This window comes from Coccinella septempunctata, chromosome 7 (genome assembly GCF_907165205.1).
Source record: "Coccinella septempunctata chromosome 7, icCocSept1.1, whole genome shotgun sequence".
Classification (NCBI taxonomy): Eukaryota; Metazoa; Arthropoda; class Insecta; order Coleoptera; family Coccinellidae; genus Coccinella; species Coccinella septempunctata.
The window spans coordinates 6,463,917-6,489,732 of record NC_058195.1 but is presented as its reverse complement, the minus strand read 5'-3'; the positions used below and the strand labels follow the sequence as shown (position 1 = coordinate 6,489,732).

Below are 25,816 nucleotides of genomic sequence, written 5' to 3'. Positions count from 1 at the left end.
GCATAACATTCTCTACAAATTTTGTCCGAAGCAATTTTTTCTACGTGCGAAAGTTTTTGAGCTATATGGTCATGAATGAACATTGACTGGGTTTCTACATGCACCTCGCCCTTATCGCCCTATAACTCGAAAACGGTTGAAACTATGTAAAACTGCTTCAGACCAAAGTTTTATAGAATTTTATTATCTACCACGCTTAGAGGTATAGGAAATGAAATATTTTGAAAAATGCCTTGTTATCATCTTCAAACTGTCAGATTGAAAAAATTCCCCCCTGATTACTGTCAGATTAATGGGTCAACACGTCTGCAACACCCATATTAACCATCTGTATGAAAATCGGACATGCTCGAGAATGTACAGGGTGGGCAAAATTCGTTGTCTACTGAGGGGATCTCGAGAACTATAGCAGCTAGAAGAAAACGAACGACACATTCCTTTTTTCGTGACTAATCCAAATCTGAAAACAGAATCGGCCTATCATTTTTAGGTTTCAAGTTACAAACAAAAATTGAGATTTTGACGATTCCGAAAAGTTCTCATAACTTTTTTGTCTTTGAAGTTACAGATCTGAAACCTGAACCTTCTTAGGCACTTTCATACGTAGAATCTTCTGACGAAAGATTTTTTTTCCAATTCAAAAATATCAAATTCAATAAAAGTTTGCATTTAAAAAAATGAAAGTTCACCTAACGATTTGAAATAAAAAAATATTTTTAGCTCATTAGTGGATTCTACGTAAAAAAATGCCTGTAGAAGGTTCAAGTTTCAGATTTGTAACTTCAAAGACAAAAAAGTTATGAGAACTTTACGAAATTGTCAAACTCAAAAACGAAGTATCGTAGGAGGCTGCTGTTTTCACCATTCTTAGTTTCTCCGAAAATGCTCAGTAGACAACGAATTTTGCCCACCAAGTAACGATTTTTTTCTGCATTTTCAAAGGACCTCTGTGACCTTGCATCAAGTCCAAATTATCAGTCCCTTGAAAAGAAGCTTCCTTTACGTCCAATTAACATATCCTACAAGAATCTGACACGCTCGAAAAATTTTTTGTTCGTACGGCCTGCCCCACCACGCGAACAATCAGATTAATAAGAATTTATTATCAGAGAGTTCGTCTGGCGTTAGCCGAATCGAAAAAGCTTCATGTTACAGATGGATTTGGTCATTTATACTTCAAAACACTCAGCTTTGAGAGGCAATCGACTGCAATATTGGGCAAAAAGTTGGATCCATGCTTTCATCAGATGATCAAAGGGGTATAAACTATACAGTGAGTTCGAAAATCATTACAGGTGTAGTAGGAATTTTATGGCATGAAAATTAATTTTCAGAGAAGCATTCAGAGGATTCCTAGAAAAATGTATACAGTACTTTATAAACTTCCCAAAAACATTTTGCACCGATTCATGCAAATTCCAATTGGAATAATTACTTCACCAACAATTTCGAGTGTGGGCTGCAAGCTCTGATAGGTTTTCATTGCCAATATAAAAAAAAATCGCTCCAATCTACCAAATGAATTCGATAAAACGTGTAAAAATAACGAAAAATTGATGTAGCAATTCAATTTCGAAACAGGTCCAATGAAACTGTTCCAATCCAATCGATGAATGATAAAATGTGGCCATATCTCACGTATAATATTCAAAACCAATATTCATTTCCATAAAAATAATATGGGCCAGGTCAATTCGATGGAGATATCCCGAAGAGATAGACGATGGGTTATTTATGATTTCTATCCGAAACCATCGCGTTTTAGGGGTGTAATTACTCAATTTTAATTAGCGGAATGAAATTCTATCGGGAGAAGGGCTAATTTTTCGTATTAGGGCGAATGGTAGGGAGGAATACGATCGAATGGTATCGAAAATTGCACGTAGATTTCGAATGAAATCCTCTAAAGAATTCCTGTGACGATTCTACATCATAGCGCAAAGAATATAGAGTAGAAAGATAGGAAACGAAGCGACTAAAGTGATGTGAGTACCATCTGTGTTTCAAATGTGTTTTTAAGAGTGGTTGAAATATTAATTCGGGGGACGGGGGGGACATATGAAATTTTGTGAGATGTCAGATGGCCATTTTGATCAAAGAGGTTTTGAATGTTTTGATTCTCGTATCGCTTTTTTTATCAAGCTCGTTCCTAGTTGCTGATTATTGAAATTTTGTCTAATTTCTTGGCGAAAACCTCAAAATATCGTTCGAAAATTATTGTATCGTGAAGAACTGTGGAACAAATAGAAAGGAAAATGGGAATGTAAGTATTAAAATTGATAACATGTGACTCGGTCATTCATTGAGTTTTATTTTCAGTGCTACGAAGTGGATAAAATTTTCAGGATGTAAAGGCCTGAAAACACTACTGACTACACCATGTGCAATGAACATTTTACTGCAAGTCGATTGAGAACTGTTCATCCATGTCAATTGTTGTATGCAGGAAGCATACCTTGCATGAAGAGCCCATTTAGGGGAAATTATGACTTTTATACGTCCTTTCAAAGATTCTCAATTGCCTCAAATATATTTAAAAATGCAAAAGTTTTATGGATTTCGATTTGGGAATCGGGTGACTGTCAAATTGTTGTTTGGAAAGTCAAAGTTTTATGGAACCTTCTGTGAGTGTTTTGTTCATTCATTAATCAATTTGTATATTGTGTCATAAAGAGACCATACCATGAAGAAATCATGAAAAAGCACGAAGAAATTATACTGAAGGGCTTGAATACAGGTCTTGTATACCTCTGTAAGGTTTTTTTCAATTGTGGTTCTGAAAATTTTGTAAATAATATGTAAGTAACGGAAATGTGTATCCTATGACGGTGAATTGAATATTGGTTCATATAAATTTCTGATATAAATTGTACAAATTCAACAAAGTTTATTAATTCGAAACGTTTTCACAGAAAAAACATCTTTAACGTACCTATAGCAGATAACCATACTCTTGTGTCAGAGTCGAAGCTCTTTTCGTTGTTCATAATTTCAAATTTTTGTAAATTTTTTATAGATTGCAAATGAAAATTCATCACATCCAACAGCGTATTCCATTGATACCAATCGATTCTAAACAATGTTCAGATGAAAACTAACGTCCTGGTCACAAAACAAAACCATCCTTTTGTTTTGTCGCTCAGGATGTTTGTTTGCTGGTCTCAACAAGGTCAATATTGAAATTCAATACAAGGAATAGAATTCGAATTTCGCGCCCCTCAATTATAAAACAGAAAACTGTTATTAAACAGTTTTTCTGTATTGACAATACGTTTTCAGCGCCATCTCATTGTCAAATGTGTTTTCACTGGCCAAAATGTGGTCGGTTTTTAGCACTAGCGATATGAGGGCGTTTCCTTTCTTTCTACTCTATAATCTTTGTCGTAGCGTTTATACCCGTTTGGTGGGGATCTAGAGACGATACGTTTGACCTGGGTACCACATTTGGCTACCTGGCAATAGATGGCGCACTCTTCTCTATATATCGTAATGAAGCAATTGGGCACACGATAAGAGGCTGATCAAAAAGGACTACTTCATGAAATAGGCAGTTTTTTCGTGTCTGTTTTTCATCCCCATCCAGAAAGGTCCCACACTGGCTTCAGGACGTTACCAGAATCGGCAGACATCAAACATCCCGAAGTTATTTGCGGAAAACTTTCATTTCCTTTGTGGTCCACAACGTCCTTGCCCTTGGATCCGTCCAGGATAAACGTATCCCACTTTATCAAACAACGACGATCCGAGGATCAGACAGTTTCCCGTCAACCGGGAAATTTCTCCCATTTCCCGAGTACGAACAGGCGCGGAACGCTTAAAGCTCTGCGCCACACTGAAAGTTTTACTTTTGACTTCGCGTCTTCGGAAATTTTCAGTGTTTCCGCGGTTTTCATTGGAAAATGTGCTGACTGCACGTCTCGCTTGTTGCGTGAGGGAAGTTGCGTGTACTTCTCAGTGGAAATTGAGAGTTTCCATTTTTTCTGCGACGCCGGTTATGTCTACATTAGGTGGAAATTGAGATGTGAGTTAAATGTTGAGGGGGTTGAAAAATCTGGATGATAATTATGCGATAAAAATGAAGTATACCTTTTCTTCCTGGAAAAATCTTTATTTCCGTAATCATACATCAGATATAATTGGAAGAAAAAAAATATGACAATAAATCAGTAAAATAAATAATGATAAACAACAAAAGTTTTGACACTGAAAGTCCAAAACAAGGATTAGTATATCTGAGTAATTCACAGATTCTACAGGGTGCAAACGAACAGTAGCGAAAGAATTTAAGGACTGAAAAGCAATTCTCAATTTTTTGTAAGAAACCTGGAAACTGACAGAAATGAAAGCTATCGAATATAGGTACAGGGTGAGTCTTTGACTCGTACAAATATTTTAAGAGTAGATTCTTGAGGTCAAAAGAAACACTTTTTTCCTTTACCATTTTTTCTGAATCGGCTTGGTTTAAAAGATACAGGCTGTTGAATAGCCATAAAAAAAATATTTTTAGTTCTATCTCAAAAACGCTTCTATCGAATGAAATGAATTTTGGAATTTAGTTTTTCATTTATTTGATGAATCTTTTTCGAAGACAAGATATCACCCACGTCTTCCAGTTTTCTCATTATGACCTTTACGTATCATAAAAATCCCAAAAATTCAAAGAACCCAACCCTTGAAATTAAGTTGGACCCTATCTAATGATTATTTGAACGAAAATAAAAGTATTCCTCATATCTTCTTGTATAATGCTCCGTTTCAGAGTAATTTAATGTTCAAAAATGAAAAAGTATCTGTGAAATTTGTACTTGGCTGAATACAACTTTGTTCAAAAGATCCAGAGATGTGTAGTGTCACAGATTTAGCTAGTTATTCTGAAGGTAATTTTTTCTAGGGGTGGCACAAGTGGCACAAGTAATTATGAAAACTCAAAATGACTTTGTTTTTTATCAGGGCCGAATCGTGAAAAAAATGGCATAGGAAAAAAGTGTTTTTTCTCACCTCAAGAATCTGCTGTTATATTTGTATATTTTTCAATGGAAGTAATGAATAATATTCCTACGAAACAAATTTAAGGGGTGTCTTTTTCTGCACTTGCAATTATTGGGGGAATACCACCAAACTTTTTTTAATGTCTTCTCGCCCCATTGAATGTATGCTCAATTTCATTTCTGGATTTTTTTTGTTTTCTAAGAAAAAATTAGAAATTATGACATCTCATTTGTCGTAAGTGATTCTCTTATAAAGGTAGCCATGATAAGAATAATTAATCAATAACAGTTTGTTTAGGTAATTTCACTAATAATGAATTGAATATTCCTGAATAATTTGCAATATTTAATCGCCTATTTTTCTTCTGAAAATTCATATACTTCTTGTAATCCCCAATTGGGCAAATTTGGCAATTTGGCAAAAATATATACCTACCCACTTTCTGCATTTCTTGCAGCTTTTTTTGATTTCTCCTTCATCCGAACCACCCCCTAATAAAACCTAACAATTACCCAGAATCACTCTAGCAAGATGGAATCTCCTTAGTCCTTTGGTCATGTTATAAACTTATTTTATTTACCGACAACCGCAGTAAACAAAATTACACAATGGAGACGTCCTATCCACAAACGGCCGACTGCACCTTCTTTCTCCAACATCTCTTTGTCTCCGTATGTGTTGCAAGGGTATTTCCGGATTCAATCCCCTTTGAAGAGAATTAAACGATTTGTGTTTATCCTTCATGCCCGTCCGCAAGAAAGGACTGTAAAAGGATAACCGCCAAAACAATGGGGATAGGATTTGGAGGCTGCATCATCATTGCGGGCCAGTTCACACGTTCTTTGACCAAAGACCAGAGAAATATATATAGGGGGAAGAACTATCTTTCCTTGGTCCTTGGAAATGATAGAAGCGACAACTACAGAAATATGCCATATGCAATAACTTGAAAATCAAACTGAGCCAATTAAAAACTATAAATTATATGAACACAAAAGTTCAACAGTCAATAACTGTATTGAATAAAGAAGGCACAGTTACATCAAGTTATCCTGGAACTTCAATTCGGAGAAAAATTCGAAATGCTCGCATATAGATACCGCGATATACATGGCCTGTCTTTTTGTACATACACTGCGCAAAAAAATAATCAGAATTATGCATGCATATGTTATCCACTTTCAACGGTTTTCTTCAATACAGATGTTTTTTCCCAGCAGGAATAAAAAAAGATGATATTATCAGATTTTGAATGTATTGGCTTCATTCTAAAATCAGTTATTCTCGATCAATTCCAGTGATCAATAGTTTTTCTTTCGTTTGATTTTCTACATTCGATCGCTATGCAACGCGAAACACGCAATTTGACCCAAGAGGAATGTGCCCAAGCGGTAGTTTTACGAGAAAAAGGGTGGACATACACAAGAATTGCAGAAAGGTTTGGAGTTTCCCATACAAGTGTGTCCAGAATGTTGCAGCGATTCAGGGAGACAGGTATGAATGTCCGAAGACCAGGACAGGGTAGACAACGGGTAACAACTGCCATTCAAGAACGTTACTTGAGAGTTTCTTCGTTGAGACAACGGTTTGCAACCGTTCGCCTCCTTCAAATTCAGCTTGAGCAAACTCATGAGGTGCAAATTAGCACTCAGACAATAAGAAATCGCCTCAGAGAATATGATTTAAGGCCTCGTGTCGCGGCAAGAGGCCCAGCTCTTACCCCAGCCCATCGAAGGGCGCGTTTGGATTTTTGCGACAGAGCATATCCATTGGGAAGAGGCCGATTGGGAAATATTCTGCGCGCATCGTTCAGGAGTACCTTGAAGAGGTTGAAGTCTCTCGACTGGAATGGCCAGCAAGAAGTCCAGATCTCAATCCGATTGAGCAGGTTTGGGACAACCTCAATAGAAGGCTGAGAAGTTCAGAAAATCATCCAGCTACTCTTAATGACTTAGGAATCCAACTCATTTTGAGTATGAACCGTCGTTGCCGAGCTGTAATTAACGCAAGGGGTGGAAATACCAAGTGTTAAATCACTTATCAGCATTTCAGTATTATGAAAATTGTTCATTTCTCTTGTTTCACATAAGATTCGGTGAATTCCTGATTTTTTCTTCCATTTAATGTGTCTTGTTTCGTTCAAAACCTTCCCGAGAGAACATAAAAAATAAGTTATAAAGTCAATGTAGAGTTAACTTTCATTAAAATTGAGATTTTCAGAATGTGCGTTAATTTTTTTGCGCAGTGTATATTTCAACAGAAGATGCCTGAACTCTAATTAAATTCTTTTTCCCTTCACCATATTTTCCAAGATACAAGATACAGGCTGTTGAAAATCCATAAAAAAATTTAATTTTGAGTTATATCTCACAAAATAAAGGAATGGTTCTCGGAATATAGTTTTTCATCGATGTGATTAGTCTATTTTGAACATAAAATTCAACCAACACTTCCAGTTTCTACAGAATGACCATTACATACCACAAAAATACCAGAAATTCAAAGAATCCAACTGTTAAAAGTAATTTGAACGCTTACTGATAAATATTGGACCATTTTGGAAAATAAAAGTATTCTAAATATTTCCTGGTTATGATTTGCAGCTTTTAAGTAATTTTATAGCAAAAAAAATCTGTGAAAATCGAAAAATTGGTTACTTTCGCTGAATGCAACTCTGTTTGAAAGATCCACTAATGTATAATAGGTATATAGTGTCATAGATTTCCAGTAGAAAAAATGATAGAGGAAAAAAGTGTTTCTTATGGCCTCAAGAATCTTTGCAGGTGATGTCATAAGTTAAGGCATTTTAATTGGTTCACATGCAAATTCGTTCTGAAATTGACTGGGACAGTAGTTGCTCGTTGGTACTTAAATTTAACTCCCGGAAAATTAGTCGTTTGAAATTGGACACAACAGAATCCAAATTTCAGGCAAAGCAATAAAGTATCGCTCTTATTTCAAAGTGAAACGTGACAAACTATTCTTTGATTCGTTCAAGAGAAGTTGAATCTGTGTCTTGCTAAAAATAATAAAACACGAAGTTTTCCATTCACATCAACATCTATAATCAGAGATTCTACAGGGCGTTCATGAAAATGATTGGATATTTATTCTTAGTTCAAAACTCTTCAGTAAGAAGCAGCATAATTCCTATATTATTGTTGAAGAAAACTCCCTTCCTAGGAGATCCCAGAAAACAATTCTGTTTTATCTGCACCACCATATATAGGGCGTTTTTTGTGTTATCCTCCTCTCCAATGAACTAGAAATTTCTCCGCATTAACCCATCCATTCGATTTACGTCCAGAGAAAACACTTCTCTGGATTGCAGCTAGATATGCTGAAGAAATAAATCGGGTATATATACTTCCACCAAATCGAGTAATAAATATCTAGTCGAAGTATTTATCCACATCTTCTGAGGTTTGGGAAAGTTTTTGTAGTATCTCCGATGCTTTCGCTCCTCGTTATAAGTTCTGGATTTTCCTGGTTACAGGATCAATCGAATTCTGATTTTAAATTGGGGTAATCACCTGGTTACAGCCGCGAGATATGTTTTACTGCCGATTTGTGCTGAGTTTAATCAGGTTGATGCTACAGGATATTTACATCAGGCAATTTCCATAGCTTACAGTGGATTTGGCCTTATTAATAGGCGTGCTGGAATGCCTATGAAAATGTTCGCAGTATATAACAGTTTAAAACGTCTATATCTCTGGAAAATGAAGAAAACCCTCAGAAAAACAATCATGAATTCAAGTTTCATTGACACTAAGGTTTTTTGACCGAATAAAACAATCAAATTAAAAAACCAGACGTAGTGACATCGAGACATCCTTCAACTTCAATTAAAAAAAACTTTGAACCCTTCTATTTCAGTAGACGACACTCATAACGTTAAAACATTCACGTGTGTGTTTCCCATGGCTCAGTTTTATCTTCTACTGTCTTCCTTGGTTAACCATACCTTCGTGAATGCCAAGCTTATACTCCCATTTTCATCGATGTGAACAGAAAGGTTCATTACATGAAGTTTTACAAAAAATTGTATTGCTCTATCATTATCATCATGTTGTGAACACATATCTACGTCAAGAATACGTTCTTCATAAACTAGATCTCTGATCGGAAAATAAAAGCCCTATTCGGAGTATAAGTACATCATAAATTCAACCGGTTAAACCATTTCATGACACCTAAACCCACACATATATATCTATGCCTTTCCAATTTGAGAATCTGGAGTTATTTGATTCGTAGGACCGAATGCCACTGAAGAGTATACAGAATGTTAATCACACTCGCCCAGAAATGGCTGAACGTATAAATCTTTTGTAGTGTGGCCATAGGATGGGTGTATATTGCGTGTATTTGACATCCGAAATTGTCAATAATTTACTACAGTAGTCGCTGTACGTGTATACAGCATTAATTTCGTGTATGTGCGGTCTGTAGGAATACCTGTAGCATGAAAATTATTCGGTGATTCTGAATGTACAGGGTGAATTTTTTATTGTCTTTATGCCTAGTCAGGCTCTCTAGGAATAAATAGCAAATTTTTGTGGAGGAATCTACAGCAGGGTCTTAGAGAGTAGGTGGATCCCTAACAAATATGTGATGGTTATTCGAGCATATATTGAAAAATTCTTAGCCTTCTATAGAACCAAACAAAATTTCAATGTCAAAATATTTTATTACTCAACTTATTCTCCTTTTAATTGGATACATTTATTATTGCGAACCTGCAACGTCTCTAGACCTTTCAAAAAAAATGTTTCTTTTTGCTCTGTAAACCAGACCTCCACAGCTTTTATTACCTCCTCGTTGGAAGAACATTTACGGCCTTTTAAACTTTTTTTCAGTTGAGGAAAGAGATGATAGTCGGATGGAGCCAAATCTAGTGAATAAGAGGGGTGTTCTAGTTATTCAAACCCTAAATCACGAATTTTTTGCCTGGCAGCATGAGATTTGTGTGCAGTGGCGTTGTCCTGCAGAAAAACACCTTTGGATAGCTTTGCGCGTCTTTTCTCTTTAATTTTTTCCCGCAGAGAGGTCAGTAATGTCGAATGGTAATCTCCGGTTATTGTTCTACCCTTATCCAAAAAATCAATCATGCTAACTCCATGGCAATCCAAAAAAACTGAAGCAAGAACTTTTCCAGCAGATTTTCGCACACGAAACTTCTTAGGTCTTGGAGAACCAGAGTGTTGCCATTCCATCGATTGTTGCTTTGATTCTGGATCGTAGAAATGTACCCAAGTCTCATCCATAGTAACAATTCGGTTTAAGAAGTCTACATCGTTTTCAAATCGAGCACAGATCGAACGCGATGATTCTACCCATGCACGCTTTTGGTCAACATTCAAACATTTGGGGATCCATTTTGCAGCAATTTTTCTCATGTCCAATTTGACGGGAACTATATGATGAACTTGTTCGTATGAAATATTCAGTGCTTCAGATATCCGTTTTAGCCCAATTCGACAGTCTGATAAAATCATGTCATGAACTGCGTCGATATTTTCGGGGACATTCATCACCAAGGGTATTAAGCATATCTTCGTAAATCTGCTTACCTCTTAACCCTTTTAAATACAGGTATTGAATAATGGATCGATACTCCAATTTTTCGATTTTCACAATTTCGGTGGACATCTTCTTTCTTTTAATTCATTGCGTAACTCTGGTTTACTTTTTTGACCTCAAACTTCACACTGACACTTCTAATGAGTTATTGTTCGTTGCTATGGTAAAGCAATATTTTTTTTATGCATGGAAATGGTCTAGGCTAACTAGATATCAATACATCCTCGTACTAATATAACTTACAACTCAACGATAGCGATATCCACCGCTATGAAGGGAATGGTTCCCTTTAGAAATGAGGGATTTTTCAGCAATCCCCTGGACCAAAGTTTCGAAATAAAAGTCACGTAGACAAACACGTAAATATTACTTTTCCTCGGACAAACGTAGGGGTACTATAAATTCTTATATCTGGTGGCGAGAGAAATGATGCCGATTTTACTTTTGTTTACAGCCTGACAGATGTTTCGTTGTCACCTGAGCTTTATGCTGCAGATATTTACGACTGGAGCTGTTCAGTTTTCAGGAAATTAACGCCTCTAGGTAGTTGGCATCCTGTGGAGTTTCCACACGACGGTTTCGTTTTCATTTGCCTGGGATACAAATTGTTCTAGGTGCGATATGAGACCAGATGTGGGAGGAGTATAATGTGGTGGTTTCCAGTTGGGAGCGTCTCATAGTTTTGCACAATAAGGGACCTAGTCTTCTCTCATGGAGAGGAAATAAGTTGAACTGTAGGAAATAAAGGCGAAAATGATGATGAGAATCCGTGAATGAAGGTTAACTACAAGGCACAATATTATCTTTATGGGTAGAACTACCTACTTCGCATAAGGCACCTTTAAGATGCCCCAAAGGGTCAATAGAATCAGAATTGAAGGTTTACTCATCTGCATTACGTTCCAGAGTTTGCCAGTTCGGTTAAAGGAAGACTTCTATAAGAGGCTAGGAGTAATTGGATTTGAAAGAACTTCGTTGTCTTTTCTTTCACTATTGGTAAATCAAGGATGTGGAAAAACTACAAGCAAAGCCGAAAAAGTTGAGGAAAAAAGAAGATTACCTATTCATACACATGTTTTCGGTATATGATCGTGACTTGTGGATGATTATTGAGAGAACAAGTGTAAAACAGTTATTTAATATCTTGCTTCAACTGTACCACCAGCAATTGCATTTCATATATGGAGCCAACTGCATACGGTCCATCGCAGCAAGCCAGAAAGCGTGTAATTTTCCATTTCACAGCGGAATTAGAATTCCAAATTTCCTATCTCGTTCCAGACTACATGAGGGTAGATTTTAATGACCGTTTGGAATAGATGCGCTGGGTTAACTTACTATGGTTACTAGTTCATAGGTCAAATACGTTACTCATCAATATCCCATAAGTTTCAACACCAAGATCTATTAGACTGGAAGGAGAGGGTGGAGGAAGGAGCATACAGAATTCCCATGCCCAACTATAATCATGATTTATCCCCATAATCCTGGAAAATGAAAAAAAATTACTCAGTTTTCAAGTTTCAGTATTTCTTCTATTTTACGAGGATATATTGAAAAATTCTAAGCCTACTATAGAACAAAACAAAATTTTAATGTCAAAATATTTCATTTCTCAACATATTCTCCTCTTAATTGGATACATTTATTACAGCGAACCTGCAACGTCCCTAGACCTTTCAAAAAAATGTTTCTTCTTGATCTGCAAACCAGACCTTCACAGCTTTCATTACCTCTTCGTTGGAAGAAAATTTACGACCTATTAAATTTTTTTTCAGTTGAGGAAACAGATGATAGTCAGATGGAGCCGAATCTGGTGAATAAGGGGGGTGTTCTAGTAATTCAAACCCTAAATCACGAATTTTTTGAATGGCAACATGAGATTTGTGTGCAGAGCCGTTGTCCTGCAAAAACAAAACACCTTTGGATAGCTTTCCCCGTCGTTTCTCTTAAATTTTTTCCCGTAGAGTGGTCAGTAATGTCGAACAGTAATCTCTGGTTATTGTTCTACCCTTATCCAAAAAATCAATCATGATTACTCGATGGCAATCACAAAAAACTGAAGCAAAAACTTTTCCAGCAGACTTTGGACATGAAACTTCTTAGGTCTTGGAGAACCAGATTGACACCATTCCATCGATTGTTGCTTTGTTTCTGGATCGTAGAAATGTACCCAAGTCTCATCCATAGTAACAATTCGGTTTAAGAAGTCTACATCGTTTTCAAATCGAGCACAGATCGAACGCGATGCTTCTACCCTTCCACGCTTTTGGTCAATATTCAAACATTTGGGGATCCATTTTTCTCATGTCCAAATTGACGTGAACTATATGATGAACGCGTTCGTATGAAATATTCATGCATCGATATTTTCGGGGACTGACACAGAAACTGTCCTTCAAGATCGGTCATCATCTTCAATGGAAAATTTACCTCTTTTGAAGGTTGCAGTCCAATTTTTCACGGTCGCACATTGATCACCAAGGTTATTAAGCATATCTTCGTAAATCTGCTTACCTCTTAACCCTTTTGAATACAGGTACTTGATGATGGCTCGCTACTCCAATTCTTCTATTTTATTGCGTAACTTCACACTGACACTTCTTATGAGTAATTGTTCCATGCTATGGTAACGCAATATTTTTTTTATGCATAGAACTGGTCTAGGCTAACTAGATATCCCTTATATATGTTTGGGTGCATAGAAGCTGACACATACTTACCGTTTGGCTGATTGATTATCTATAGCAATTCATACAGTTATCTGATGAACTCTTTCGGTAAAACCAAGAAGGTAGAGTGTAAAGAGCTCTGAGGAAATTGGAGACAGTGGAGCTAGCTGAACATCTATCGTCAACACCTCCAGTTAGTAATTGGGGACCATGTGGTATAGAAGATGTGAAAATGGGACAGGAGTTTGAACACGTGTGTTTGGATATGATATTTTTCAGGTTTTGCCTAGCACAAAAGCGCAAAATTTATGGGACAATCTGCTACTGTTTTGAACCTATTCCTACCTATTCATACTAGATGAGATATCCGAACTTTAGAGGCTTACATTGTCTATCTGAACTCAACTTTTTCAGCATATGGTCATCCCTCTTTCGCTCATTTCCTATCGAGTAAACGTCACCGGTAAAACAGCCCATCAAAATAAGTATTCAACGTCGATTCAACATCGATAAAATCGGAAATAGACATAGCAATCTATCCGCCACAGGTTCGATTTTTATTATTGTTCGGATGGCATGTTTGTCCTGTCAGCCGGTATCATTCATTTCCAGGCTGTTTCCACACAACCGACCTAAAATGTTGTTTCTTTCAGCGCATTCGGTTTATTTCGAGACCGTTGGTAAACGATTTTATTGGCCATTGGATGGGGATGACTAACTGTTAATTAGATGTAAATTGGTCCAGTTGGTGTGCCGGCCCTGAATGAAAACCAATTTGATTTCCGGCCATAATCTTGATGGCTGGATTATTGACGTCTAGGTTATTTCGGGAATTGTTGCAATATGAGGCAGATGGGATGTACCACTTGGACCGATAATGATGCAGCGAGATTTTATACCAAAGGGAAATACTCTATTTTCAGCCTTTCATTACATCCATCTAGGTGCAACCGTTCGGTTTTTCAGGATTTTGCAAAGGTCAGCTTTCGAGTCGTTTATCTCTCAATAAAAGTAACCGTAGATGGAAATGTGGTACATATTCTGAAGGAGCAACTCTTCTAGTAATAAATCTGAGAATTTCATCCATCTCGGCTCAGCCGTTCGGTCTTGACGAATTTTTAACTGAACCCATTTTTTCAGGATTTTTCGAAGGTCAGCTTTCGAGTCGTTTATCTCTCAATAAAAGTAACCGTAGATGGAAATGTGGTACATAATCTGAAAGAGCAACTCTTCTTGTAATAAATCTGAGAATTTCATCCATCTAGGCGCAACCGTTTGGTTTTGACGAATTTTTAACTGAACCCATCTTTTTCAGGATTTTTCGAAAGTCAGCTTTCGAGTAGTTTATCACTCGATGAAAGTAAACGCAGTTAAAAATGTGATATAAATTCTGAAAGAGCAACTCTTCTAGTAATAAATCTGAGAATTTCATCCATCTCGGCGCAACCGTTCGGTCTGCACAAATTTTTAACTGAACCCATCTTTTCAGCATTTTTCGATGGTCAGCTTTCGAGTTATCTCTCAATCAAAGTAACCAAATATTGAAAAGTGATACATTTTCTGAAAGAGCAACTCTTCCAGTAATAAATCGAAGAATTTCATCCATCTGGAAAACATAATGGTGATAAATATATTAGAAATTACTGAACAAAGTATCGGAATTCAATTTATCCCATTACGTATCGGAGCAGAATGTTTACGGATATCGTCAAAGGCGTTTCCTTATCTTATCGAAGCAGTTGCCCCTTAAGTGCCTCGAAAAACTCAAAGAAAATCTCAAGGGCTTTCTTTATGAAAAAACAACTGTCAATAATAACAGATAAGGGGTAGTTATCTCCACGCTCCCCTATAGTCAACGTTTGCACGAGTTCGCTTCATGGAAATTCACATGTTTTTCCTGAATAGGCTTCATTTTCTCCCTTCACGTCTTTTGTGCGTTCGTAATTGGAGCCTAAAGATGCTAAATGGGGTGTATTCCGACCAGAATTGGGGTGAATTCAGTTGGTACGGTGATTATTATTGATGAAAAATGAGAAAAAAAGAACTCATATTACACTGACAATTTGTGAACTATATGCAAAGCTGAGAATAATAAAAATGATATCATAAGAATGAATGATACAGTTTTTAAATCAAACTTCTTATATTTTGGGTTGTTTTCCATTTTGTTGATATGAATGAAGTTTGCTAGAAATCAGGTGTGAAATTTCTTGAAAAATAGATACACTGACGAAATACTCACCTATGTTATTTATGTCGGAAAAATTCAAATTTGAGATAAATAGACTTCATGAAGATGCAACAATCTTGGGAAAATTGCATTAGGATGAGAGGAAGACGAAGTGGAAATTTCTAATTTCCGTCGTTTGTGTGGAAATGAATTGTGAGTTGATTTTCTTTGAATTTTGAGAGGGAAGTAGGGAGCGGTTCCTTCTGTGATTTACAAATTGATAAAGCTGAAGAGAGCCCTGTCATCATTTTGCTTCATTATATTTCCAGCGAACCTTCAGATTTATACGACCTATGGAAATTACCTTTGCATCAAGAAACAAATAAGTGAAAAGTTATTGGTTGTTCTAGTTCTGTTCACTGTACCTAGTTTACGAAGATTTTATCTGGAATTACAGACGTAACTCCATTTTCGAATGCTATTGTTGACGAAAAAACGCTGAATATTCAGAGCCATTATCATTAAGGTCAGATTATACCTACTTTATCCGATTAGTGAGGCGAGTACCTACTCGAAATTACTCAGTTTCGATGAAACTCACTGCTAGTGGCCTGTGAAAATTTTGCAACCATGAAAACGTGGATGTACTTCGCCGATCTGTTCGGAAGCAAATATGCTTTCTGCGCGGCTATCGTCGGTGAGTTTATTCAATTATTGAGTCTGAAATAGACGACGAAATTCATTGTACCAGAAGATTGAAACTTTTAGAAAGAAATTTGGTAACCCAGATAAGTAAGTTGCAGGGGAATATTTCCGCTAACTGTCAAAGTCTCAATGGGGTGTTTATCTACCCTGATCTTTCTTTAATTTGTCTCTCATCTCTTATATTATTCAAAATCTTTCTTATTCTATGTTTTGATTGCGCAAAAATGCATACAGGTTGCCGAATTCTATATTTTCCAATTGGGAGGTTATCATTTCCAATCTTTCAATAATATTAGAAGCTGACATGTCCCAAGAAGTGACTACATCTCTTTCCCAAGAAAAAACTTTTCAAATTGGTGGATGCTGCTTTTTCTTTTGTACCAATGGTAGTCCTAGTATTACCAGACTTCGAAAGATTTACTCACTACATCTCAAAAAATACGTCGATATTGGTTAACTGTTTCTAGTCAGGGAATTGCACATGTAAAGCACGTATTAAATTTGGTATTTCACTTCATATAGCCATTATAGCATGAATTCCCTACATACTTTAATGTCAACTCGAAATAGCAGAATCCTACGGTCTAGACTCTAGACGTAGAATGACTTTTCTCGATATGATATTAACTATTGTCAAGAAGGATGATAGCTAATTTATGTAGAAGGAGAATATGAAAAATTGAGGTAATAATATGTTGAACTGCAGCAATTTGAACCCCAATAGCAGTAGATGAATGATAAGGCTCATAATCTTGCTATCGTATTGAGAATTCAGATTGAGAAACAGTGGCAACATTTTATTACTATAATCTCTCCGCTACAGTTATTCATGTTGTCATTATATCTATCTTATATCAAATCTAGAGGAGTACATTGATACTGGTGATCATTGAGCTACTTTTTAAATCAATTTCAACCATTCAACACATATTTTCTCATAAACTATAAGGAATTTAGACATACGTATATCCATCATTTCTTATCTGTGAACGTCACATCCATTGGCACATTTTTAAATGAAACTAATTGTCCTTATTACTAATTCATTGTAGGAGACATCCTCTGCCTGTTCACCGGAATGTCCATAGCATGGTCTTCTCCAGTCCTCGTCAAACTGAACGGGACCGATGACAATCCCTTGGGGAACCCCATTACCGGTGAGGAAAATGACTGGATTGGATCTGTATTTTCTATCGGTGGAGCTATTGGACCCATAATATTCATATATACCTTAGAATTGCTAGGCAGAAAAGCTACCATGTTAATCCTAGCCGTCATCTTTCCAGTATTCCACTTCATTCTAGCGTTCAGCACAAACATCTACCTTTACTACGCATGCAGAATAGCCATTGGGGCTGCAGTTGGTGGTTCTTTCAGCATAGTTGCAGTCTACGTCAGCGAGATTGTCTCTGCAAAGATGAGAGGCACATATTTGTCCTTGGGAACATCCTTCATACTTTCAGGGTGTCTCATATCGTACAGCGTAGGCCCAAATGTCTCCATACGTACCTTCAATTTGATCATAGCTGTGTCTTCTCTGGCCTACATACCTTTCTTCGTGTTGATATGTCCAGAGAGTCTTTATTATACGATGCAGAAATATGGTCCTGAGAAAACCATGACCCTCTTGCAACGGTTAAGAAACTCGAGCGATGTTAACGTGGAGTTAGAAGAAATAGAGATTACTGTTGGTAACGAAGAGAGAGGCAGCCTTTTAGACGTGTTCAGGAACAAAGCCGCCTCCAAGGCGTTCTTCATCTGCACTGTTCTGCTAATTCTCCAGCAGTTCTGCGGGGTCAACGTCATAATGACGTATACCGAGAACATTTTCAAAGACGCTAAGGTGTCAATGGCTCCGGACGTGTGCACCATTGTGGTGAGCGCCATTCAAACGGCTACGTGTCTTATCACCCCCATAGCTTCGAGGAGATTCAACAGGAAACTGTTGCTGACCTTCTCTTTCGTTGGTGTGAGCTTATCCAACATCCTGTTAGGATTGTATTTTGCCGTGGACGCCATCGGTGGGGTACATTGGCTGCCATTGGCCGCACTGGTTTCTTTCTTCGTTTTTTATAACTGCGGCGTTGGTCCATTGCCATGGGCAACCCTAGGGGAGTTGTATCCCCAGAACGTTAAGTCTGTAGGGACTGCAACTTCCAACACGATCTACTGGTTGTTTCAGTTCTTGCTCACCTATTATTTCAACAAGGTGGATGAGGGTTTGGCGTTCTTGATTTTCGGTGGATTGTGCTTGGTTGCTGCTGTTTTTGTTCAGTTCTTCCTCATCGAGACGAGGGGTAAGACGCTGCAAGAGATTCAGAGGGAATTGACGAGTTGATAGTGTGTGTTTTTACCATCTAGTATCTATTAACAACCCTGTGTTCAATGAAAACTTCTGGGAGTTGGATATCAGTCGTGACAGGACTGCAAGACATATTAAAATCATCATTTATTCTCTTCAATTTTAATTTCTAGTTGAAGTCAAATACTCATAGTCATATTTTTTGCATTCTTCTCCAGAAGTTTGTTGAAGGAAACCTCTTGCAACGAGACTAGCAAGTTTAGAGAGATTCAGGACTGAAAACGATAATCATAAACGTATAGATAATTAAAAAACAAACATAACAAAAAAATCGAGGAAAAAGAATAGATTAAAACAATGTGAATAAAAAAACCCAAGGTAGCAGAATCACATTTCTCATTATCTCTATTGTTTTCCACCGAACAAGTATCGAGCCTGTTTGGATATTGAGAAGAACAATATTTAATTAATATGAAGCAATGACCAACTAAGAATTAATACCAACTCCCTTTAGTTTTGTCTCTCCTTATATGTATGTGAATACATTTTTTTCTTGGATATTTTTTTTTAATTCTTTACATTATTATCAAGAAAGAAAGGTGTGTAATTTTGTCAAGAACTCAGATGATTAGTTGAAAAGGCGCAATCAATCATTTAGTAGATATACGTCCAGTTGCAGGAAAGTTCATTCAAATTTAATACTTCATTAAAATCTTAATCCTCCATTTTCCCCTTCAAAAATGACAGTTTTAAATTTTGATAGGGCATCAAATTTTAATGGACTTTCCTGCAACTGGACGATATACATAAACATCCTAAATTATTGTATCTAATGTATTAATAAATTTTTATTTATTTCTTTTTCTGATTTCAATCTACCTACTACTTGAATCTGTTATGGATATGGTTTTTCTTGATCCTCCACATCGTTGTCCTTAGATATCAATGATTTCAATATTTTATCGGACACAAATGGAAGTCGTATACAGGGTGAGTCTTTGACTCGTACAAATATTATAACAGTAGATTCTTGAGGTCAAAAGAAATGCTTTTTTCCTTTACCATTTTTCCCAATCGGCTCGGTTTGAAAGATACAGGCTGAAAAACCATGAAAAAATGTTTGAATCTTTTTCGAACACAAGATATCACCCACGTCTTCCAGTTTTCTCATTAGGACCATTACGTACCATAAAAATACCAAAAATTCAAAGAACCCAGCTCTTGAAACTAAGTTGGACGTTATCTAATGAATATTTGAACACAGATTTAGCTAGTTATTCTGATTGTAAATTTGTTTTTCCAGAGGTGGCGCAGCTCTTTATGAAAACTTAACATGGCACTTTTTATCAGAGCCGAATCTGAAAAAATTGTATAGGAATAATTGTTTTTTTTAACTAAGGAGTATACTGTTAAAATAGTTGTACGAGTCAAAGATTCACCCTGTATACCTATAGTAATGAGATGTCATTTCAACCTGACAAAATATTTTTCCTTTTCCATGAAAAAAATTAATAATTCATTCCCAATGGATTGGAAAAATACGAAACTTATCAACATCGTCTACAAATCTCAATTAATAACTGACAACTCGTTGACTGGTTCATTGTGCGTATTAATTGCTGCAAAACAATGAACTTATGGTGATTTCCATCACCAATCTATAGCTGGTTGTTTTCCATTAGCGGAATATGGGGTGAAATTACAGGAACATAATAATATGACGATTGTAAAACATGAAAAAAACAATATCAATTATTTCCGCATGAAATCTGGAAATGTCAGGTTAATTATCAACGGGATGGTATTTATATTCCGTCGGCTTTGGTAGAGTTTACTCAATGGTACAGCTAAAAACTGAAATAATTGTATTTTATAAATGTTTAATTAAATTATTTTCACAAATGCTCAATTAAATGAATTTAAAAAATCTGTCATCTGTATTCTTGTTCACGAACTTTTGAACTGTTCAATTGGGATTTCAGAAAAATAAAATAGAAATAATTCTCCTAATTTAGTTTGTTTCTGGTTTGTACCTGGAAACATAAAAAAAAACTGCAAACATCTTGTCATTACTTTAATTATATTATCTTCCAAGCACGAATTTAACATAGAGGACACCCAAAAAGCTTAAGATACCAGGTCCAAGGAACAAATAAGCTATGTGTACCTTCTTAAACAGATACAGAATCGGAAATATTGAGAATAGGAACACACTGGTAGAAACGGCGGAGCCAATAGAGCTCAAATTGTTCGGGTAGATCTCACCAAGCATCATCCAAGGTATTGGATCTATACCGCAGTTATAAAACAGAACAAAAGCTACCAGAGCAAGTAGGGGTAACCAGTTCAGCCATTCTACATCTTTGCCGAACAAAAAATACAGACCTAGGGTGCAATTACAAGCCCCCAAACCGGTCAGACACAACATCAACAGAGAATTCCGTGATATTCTGTTGGATTTCAACAGCACCGGCGTTAAAAACGCTGTAGACACTTGCAAACCCACGACAATGATCGAACAGAATTGCGACGGGATTGAAACGTTTGTTTGTTCGAAAATCAACTGGCTGTAAGTGACCACAACTGTCATTCCTGAAAACTGTTGCAACAGAAGTGGAACTGTTGCCAAGATCACGATTTTCCAATTTTGCTTAGATGTGAAGATGCTGAAAACTGATTTCTCCACGTTTTCAGTCACTGACGCTTGTATGTCTTCAAGTTCTCCATCTACATCATTAGAATTCCTCAATTTTTTCAATAAGTATCTAGTACTATCCGACCCCTCCGTTTTAATTAGAAAATACGGGCTTTTTGGGCATCCGAAAGAAAGTAGAACGATGAAAATCGATGAGATAACAGCGATACTTGCGTTGAAATAGGACAGAGGTACGAATGGCACAACGCTGTATGTTATGAGAATACCAGAAAAGCCAAAAAATGTTACGAACGACATTAAAAATTCTCTTTGTTTGGGGGGAAGCACCTCAGATATGTACACAGGCTCCATGCTCAGAGCAGCGCCAGAGTAAAGACCCAAAAACACCCTGCAAACATAATACAATTCAACATTTTCACCGAAAGCTAATAGGGTGTAAGCTATGGGCACTATTAAAGACATGAAAGTTAAAATTTTTCTTCTTCCAAATCTTTCTACTATTCCGATGGTTAGCAGGGGTCCTATGGATGCTCCGACGAAAAACAGGGAACCAATCAGATCGCTTTCGTCTGGTGTTATGGGGTACCCCAAGGGATTGTCCTTGGTATCGCTTAGTTTTGGCAGGACTGGTGAAGGCCATGCTGCGTTCAGACAAACGAAGAAGAACGTAGAATGACCTGAAATAATAAGCAATGGCAGTGTGGAATTCTGTGTCCTCGAAGAATTAAATGTTAACTGGATGATTTTGATTATTTTATTGAAGCATGGACAAGGAAAAGCATCAAAACTCACCAACGAAAACAAGGAAGAGAGAGTAGTACTGTCCAAAGAAGTCTAAGAAAATCTCCCAACTCTCTTTCATTTTAACTACCTTGAAAACTCATCCCAGCTCTCCGAACTCACTTTCAACATATCCTTACGTGTGAAGTCAGATTATCTCCGAACCACAAATGAAATGAATGCAACAAATAAATAATTTAAGACGCATATTATCCTATGGAGAAAAAATACACAGGAAAGAGGTAATCAAGTTGAATATAAGGTACAATTATTTACTTAAGTGAATTATTGTAATTTCACGGTTATAGTTACAGCGAAATACATGGCGTTCAATAAGGAGCAGATTTTTATGCAAGAATTCTTCGGATCCAGGAGTATTTTTCAGTTCAAAAATAATGTACTGAATCGTCAGAGATTAAAAATGATACTACGTCATCTGAAAGATTCGATGAGAGGTGGTAAAAGAATTAAAATGAAAACAAGCAATAAAATATATTCAAAGAAAATCACAACAGTGGGTAACAAACCAAATATATCGAAGGAAATAAATAGCAATATCAACCAAAAACGAGTTTGCAATAAAAAGGTGATCATGTTGTCTCATTATTCGATTCAAATCATCCTGCAGTTTTTTTTTTTTGGTTTCTGGAAACAACATCCACAAATATTCAAAAATATTTGAAAATTCTCGGGAGATATTTTAAATTTTCAGTGATATATTTGGGTTGAAATTTGCACAGCACAAGAGACAAAATTTTAATCTCATTTTCATCACAACTATAAAAATTATATTCATCAATCATTTCAGCAAATTTTGACTCTGTCTGTAGCTTTTCTTGACCTTCACGTAAACAAAGGCGAAGAAAAGTATACCAATAATACAGTCGGTGAAAGATATCAAGAACAAATACCCGATATCGACCTTTTTGAAAGAATACAGGACTGGAAAGATGGAACCAAAGAATAAGCTTGACGAGATAGCTGATCCAGCTGCACTGATACTCATCGGATATATCTCCCCTATAATCATCCATGGTATGGGGTCTATCCCACAGTTATAAGACACGACGTAGGCAATGAGACCTACCAGAGGAACCCAGTTCAACCAAGGCGTCCCCATGCCGTAGAAGAAGTACAAAGCTAAAACTAGGTTGCTAAGGGCCAGGAAGGTTAGACACATGATCAGCAAAGCTTTCCTGGTGAAGGTATTACATTTCATGAAGGTAGGAGTGAGGAAGGTAGTGGAAAGCTGCAAAATAACCACGATGATGGAACATATCTCGGAACTGATGGAGAGATTGGTCTTGTTGAAGATCAGTTGGCTGTACGTAACGAGAACTGGCATTCCAGAGCACTGTTGGATGACCAGTGGAGCTGTTCCTATGAGTAGAGCTTTCCAGTTGTCCTTGGATTTAAATATTTCGCTGTAGGACTTCTTCACTTCCGTAGTGACTATGGTCTGTATCTCTTGGAGCTCAATTTCAACATCCGTTTTGTTTCTCAGCGTCTTCAAGACTGTTCTGGTGCTGTCCAAACCCTTGGTTTTCATGATGTGATAGGGACTTTCTGGGCAACCCACTAGTTGTAAGATGAAGACTAGTATGGAGAGGACAACGATGGAAAGGTTGAACCAGAAGATTGGTATGAATGGTCCAATGGCATAGGCGTACAGTATTCCGAGAAAATTGAAGATAGTCACTAGGGACATTAAAAATTCTCTTTCGCTGGGTGCCAGGATTTCTGTGAGATAAACTGGTTGTATGCTCAAAGCGGCACCACTGTAAAAACCTAGTAAGGTTCTACAGAAATAGTACATGTGAACGTTTTCTGTAAACGTGAGGATTATGTAAGATAATGGAATGATGAGAGATAAGCCAATAAGTACATCTTTCCTCCCTAGTTTTTCTACTATCACTATAATCAATAAAGGTCCTATCGAGGCCCCTATGTAGAAAAGAGAACCAATAAGGTCACTTTCTTCAGCTGTTATCAGTCTTCCCAGAGGGTTATCTTCCATTCCGCTAAGTTTGGTTAGAACTGGGGAAGGCCATGCTGCACTGAGACAGATGTTGAAGTAGACTTGATGCACTGAAAAAAGGAGATATTTCATAATTTGAACAACTTGAGGAAACATATTTGAATTCCTCAATTAAATGAGGGACAATCTTGTTGGAAATCACATCAACTTTATTAGGTGCATTTTAGATGATTTTCTGATAACAAGTTGACCACAAATCTCCGATAAACAGAAACAAGGATAATTGATGCGTTAAAATTGAGCACAACATTGTTTCCATATCTCACCTAAGAGGAAGTTGAATGCAAAATTTGAGGTGTAGAACAGTTTACAAGGAAAGACCTAATTGAAACCCATTTAAAACTCATTTCGATGTTTCATACTAACAAACAGTTGTACAATAGTGAAGTACTTCACAGAAACTCTCTGAATTTTGTTTGTTTGTCCCTTTTAAAACAGAATATAAGTAGAGACTTATATTCTACTCTGCAGAGGCAGAGTTTACTCAAATAAAAAATCTCATCATATATAACTACGTTATTTTTATAAAATGCTGGAATTGTGTAGAGAAAAGAAGATGTATACAAGATCAAACATATATAATATAAAACAGTGCTGATAAATGATGTCTATCTTCATCGATATAAAACCGAAGGTGTTTTACTTCTTTTAATTAACCAGGTCTGCTTGGAATAAATTGAAAAACTTAGTCATAAGTCAACTGACTGTTCAAATCGCAAACTATTACTTGCATACAGATTTGAAAGTTTTGTTCAAAGCTTCTGCGAAGAATCATTTAGATTCTAGGGTTAAAATCACTTTTCTCAACTTCATTCAATGTCGAAAACTCAAGATTACCTATAGGTTTCTTTTAAAAATCAGCACTTTCCACTTAACTCACCCAAACACGTTATAAAAATTGAATAGTAGGATCCGAAAGATCTGGCGAACTTCTCCCAAATTGCCATTTTGAATCCTCTACAAGCTCACTACGAAGACAATGAATTTTGGCACACTTCTGCTCATTCAAGGAAGAGAAGAGAGTCGATGAAATCGATTTATCAAATTCGTGTAGAGGTAGAATGATATAACCGCATTTTGGAGGAAAGGTTCCCAGGGAAATATTGTTATCGTTCGAAAAGGCTGTCAACATAAAAGAATATACGCGTTCAGAATGTATGACCACGATAAACCTACAATATATCAAGTTAGTATTTCTTACTGTCCTGATAGGTACTAAATGGTTATGAAAAAAAAATTTCGTTTAACAACAGTTGAATTGGTCCAAAATATCCTTCGTCAGGACTATGATGTCGGTGAAAGATACAGTGTGTTTCTCTTTACGTTTGCATCTTCTTCTAACCTAATTTGACGAAAATGGAATTTGGGATAAGGCTCTGAAAATTTCCAGGTTGAAAATTGTGTTTTTCCAAGCAAATAGAACATTTCATTGAGTATATATAAGATTGTTTCATAGAAATAGAACGTAAGTGAGGTTCTGATTTTGAATAAAATGCTCAGTTTGGCTGAAATTTTTTTTATACCTCTAATAAGACCCCAAATGTTTTTTCTGGGGCTTGTATCTCATCTAGACCCTGTTAACATTCTCTTGAATACACTGTGATCAATCAATATGATTTCATTTCGCCACATGGACTTTAGTGAAACAGCTATATGACATTATTTTACCTTATCCTTATTTGTCGTTCAAATTTGCGAAGAAAAAATCCGAATTTTTCGTTGAGACTTTTTTTATTCAACATTAGTTACATACATGAACTTATCAGTATTTGTGGAGTATCACAGACATTTATATTCAGAGTAAAATACAACTCAATAATCTACATGTGTTTTTGTTCATTCCATTCCTATTCAAAAAGCTCTCAAATGATTATTTTTTCCTTATACATTCTTGAAAACCATTAGAAGAGATTCATCA

At 36.5% G+C, this 25,816-nt stretch overlaps 4 protein-coding genes across 5 annotated transcripts in view; 2 read left to right on the top strand and 2 right to left on the bottom strand.

The window, feature by feature from the left end:
- Positions 1-3,882: 3,882 nt before the first annotated feature.
- The window catches only part of LOC123317311 (neuropeptide CCHamide-1 receptor-like), a 73,444-nt gene continuing 51,510 nt past the window's right edge, over positions 3,883-25,816 (top strand). For both annotated transcript variants that reach the window (XM_044903768.1, XM_044903771.1), the window contains exon 1: positions 3,883-4,021. The gene's annotated coding sequence lies outside the window, so the exon portion shown is untranslated. The remainder of the gene's footprint in view (positions 4,022-25,816) is intronic.
- On the top strand, positions 15,982-18,982 carry LOC123317307 (facilitated trehalose transporter Tret1-like). Its single transcript, XM_044903762.1, has 2 exons — positions 15,982-16,114; positions 17,175-18,982. The coding sequence occupies exons 1-2, from the start codon at positions 16,048-16,050 to the stop codon at positions 18,458-18,460; spliced, it is 1,353 nt and encodes a 450-aa protein (XP_044759697.1). The 5' UTR covers positions 15,982-16,047; the 3' UTR covers positions 18,461-18,982.
- Positions 20,486-22,207, bottom strand: LOC123317310 (facilitated trehalose transporter Tret1-like). The gene is made up of 2 exons (XM_044903767.1): positions 21,873-22,207; positions 20,486-21,757 (listed from the first exon to the last, which is right to left on the bottom strand). Exons 1-2 carry the CDS (start codon positions 21,940-21,942, stop codon positions 20,508-20,510), a joined length of 1,320 nt encoding a protein of 439 aa, XP_044759702.1. The 5' UTR covers positions 21,943-22,207; the 3' UTR covers positions 20,486-20,507.
- Positions 22,338-24,984, bottom strand: LOC123317306 (facilitated trehalose transporter Tret1-like). Its single transcript, XM_044903761.1, has 2 exons — positions 24,779-24,984; positions 22,338-23,948 (listed from the first exon to the last, which is right to left on the bottom strand). The coding sequence occupies exons 1-2, from the start codon at positions 24,843-24,845 to the stop codon at positions 22,660-22,662; spliced, it is 1,356 nt and encodes a 451-aa protein (XP_044759696.1). The 5' UTR covers positions 24,846-24,984; the 3' UTR covers positions 22,338-22,659.

Coding starts and splice junctions, on each gene's coding strand:
- LOC123317306 (XM_044903761.1), bottom strand. CDS start 24,845: ATGGCAATTTGGGAGAAGTTCGCCAGATCTTTCGGATCCTACTATTCA. Junction 23,949..24,778: donor AATTTTTATAACGTGTTTGG/GTGAGTTAAGTG, acceptor TCCTTTTTTCAG/TGCATCAAGTCTACTTCAAC.
- LOC123317307 (XM_044903762.1), top strand. CDS start 16,048: ATGAAAACGTGGATGTACTTCGCCGATCTGTTCGGAAGCAAATATGCT. Junction 16,115..17,174: donor TTTCTGCGCGGCTATCGTCG/GTGAGTTTATTC, acceptor AATTCATTGTAG/GAGACATCCTCTGCCTGTTC.
- LOC123317310 (XM_044903767.1), bottom strand. CDS start 21,942: ATGAAAGAGAGTTGGGAGATTTTCTTAGACTTCTTTGGACAGTACTAC. Junction 21,758..21,872: donor TCTCTTCCTTGTTTTCGTTG/GTGAGTTTTGAT, acceptor TTATTATTTCAG/GTCATTCTACGTTCTTCTTC.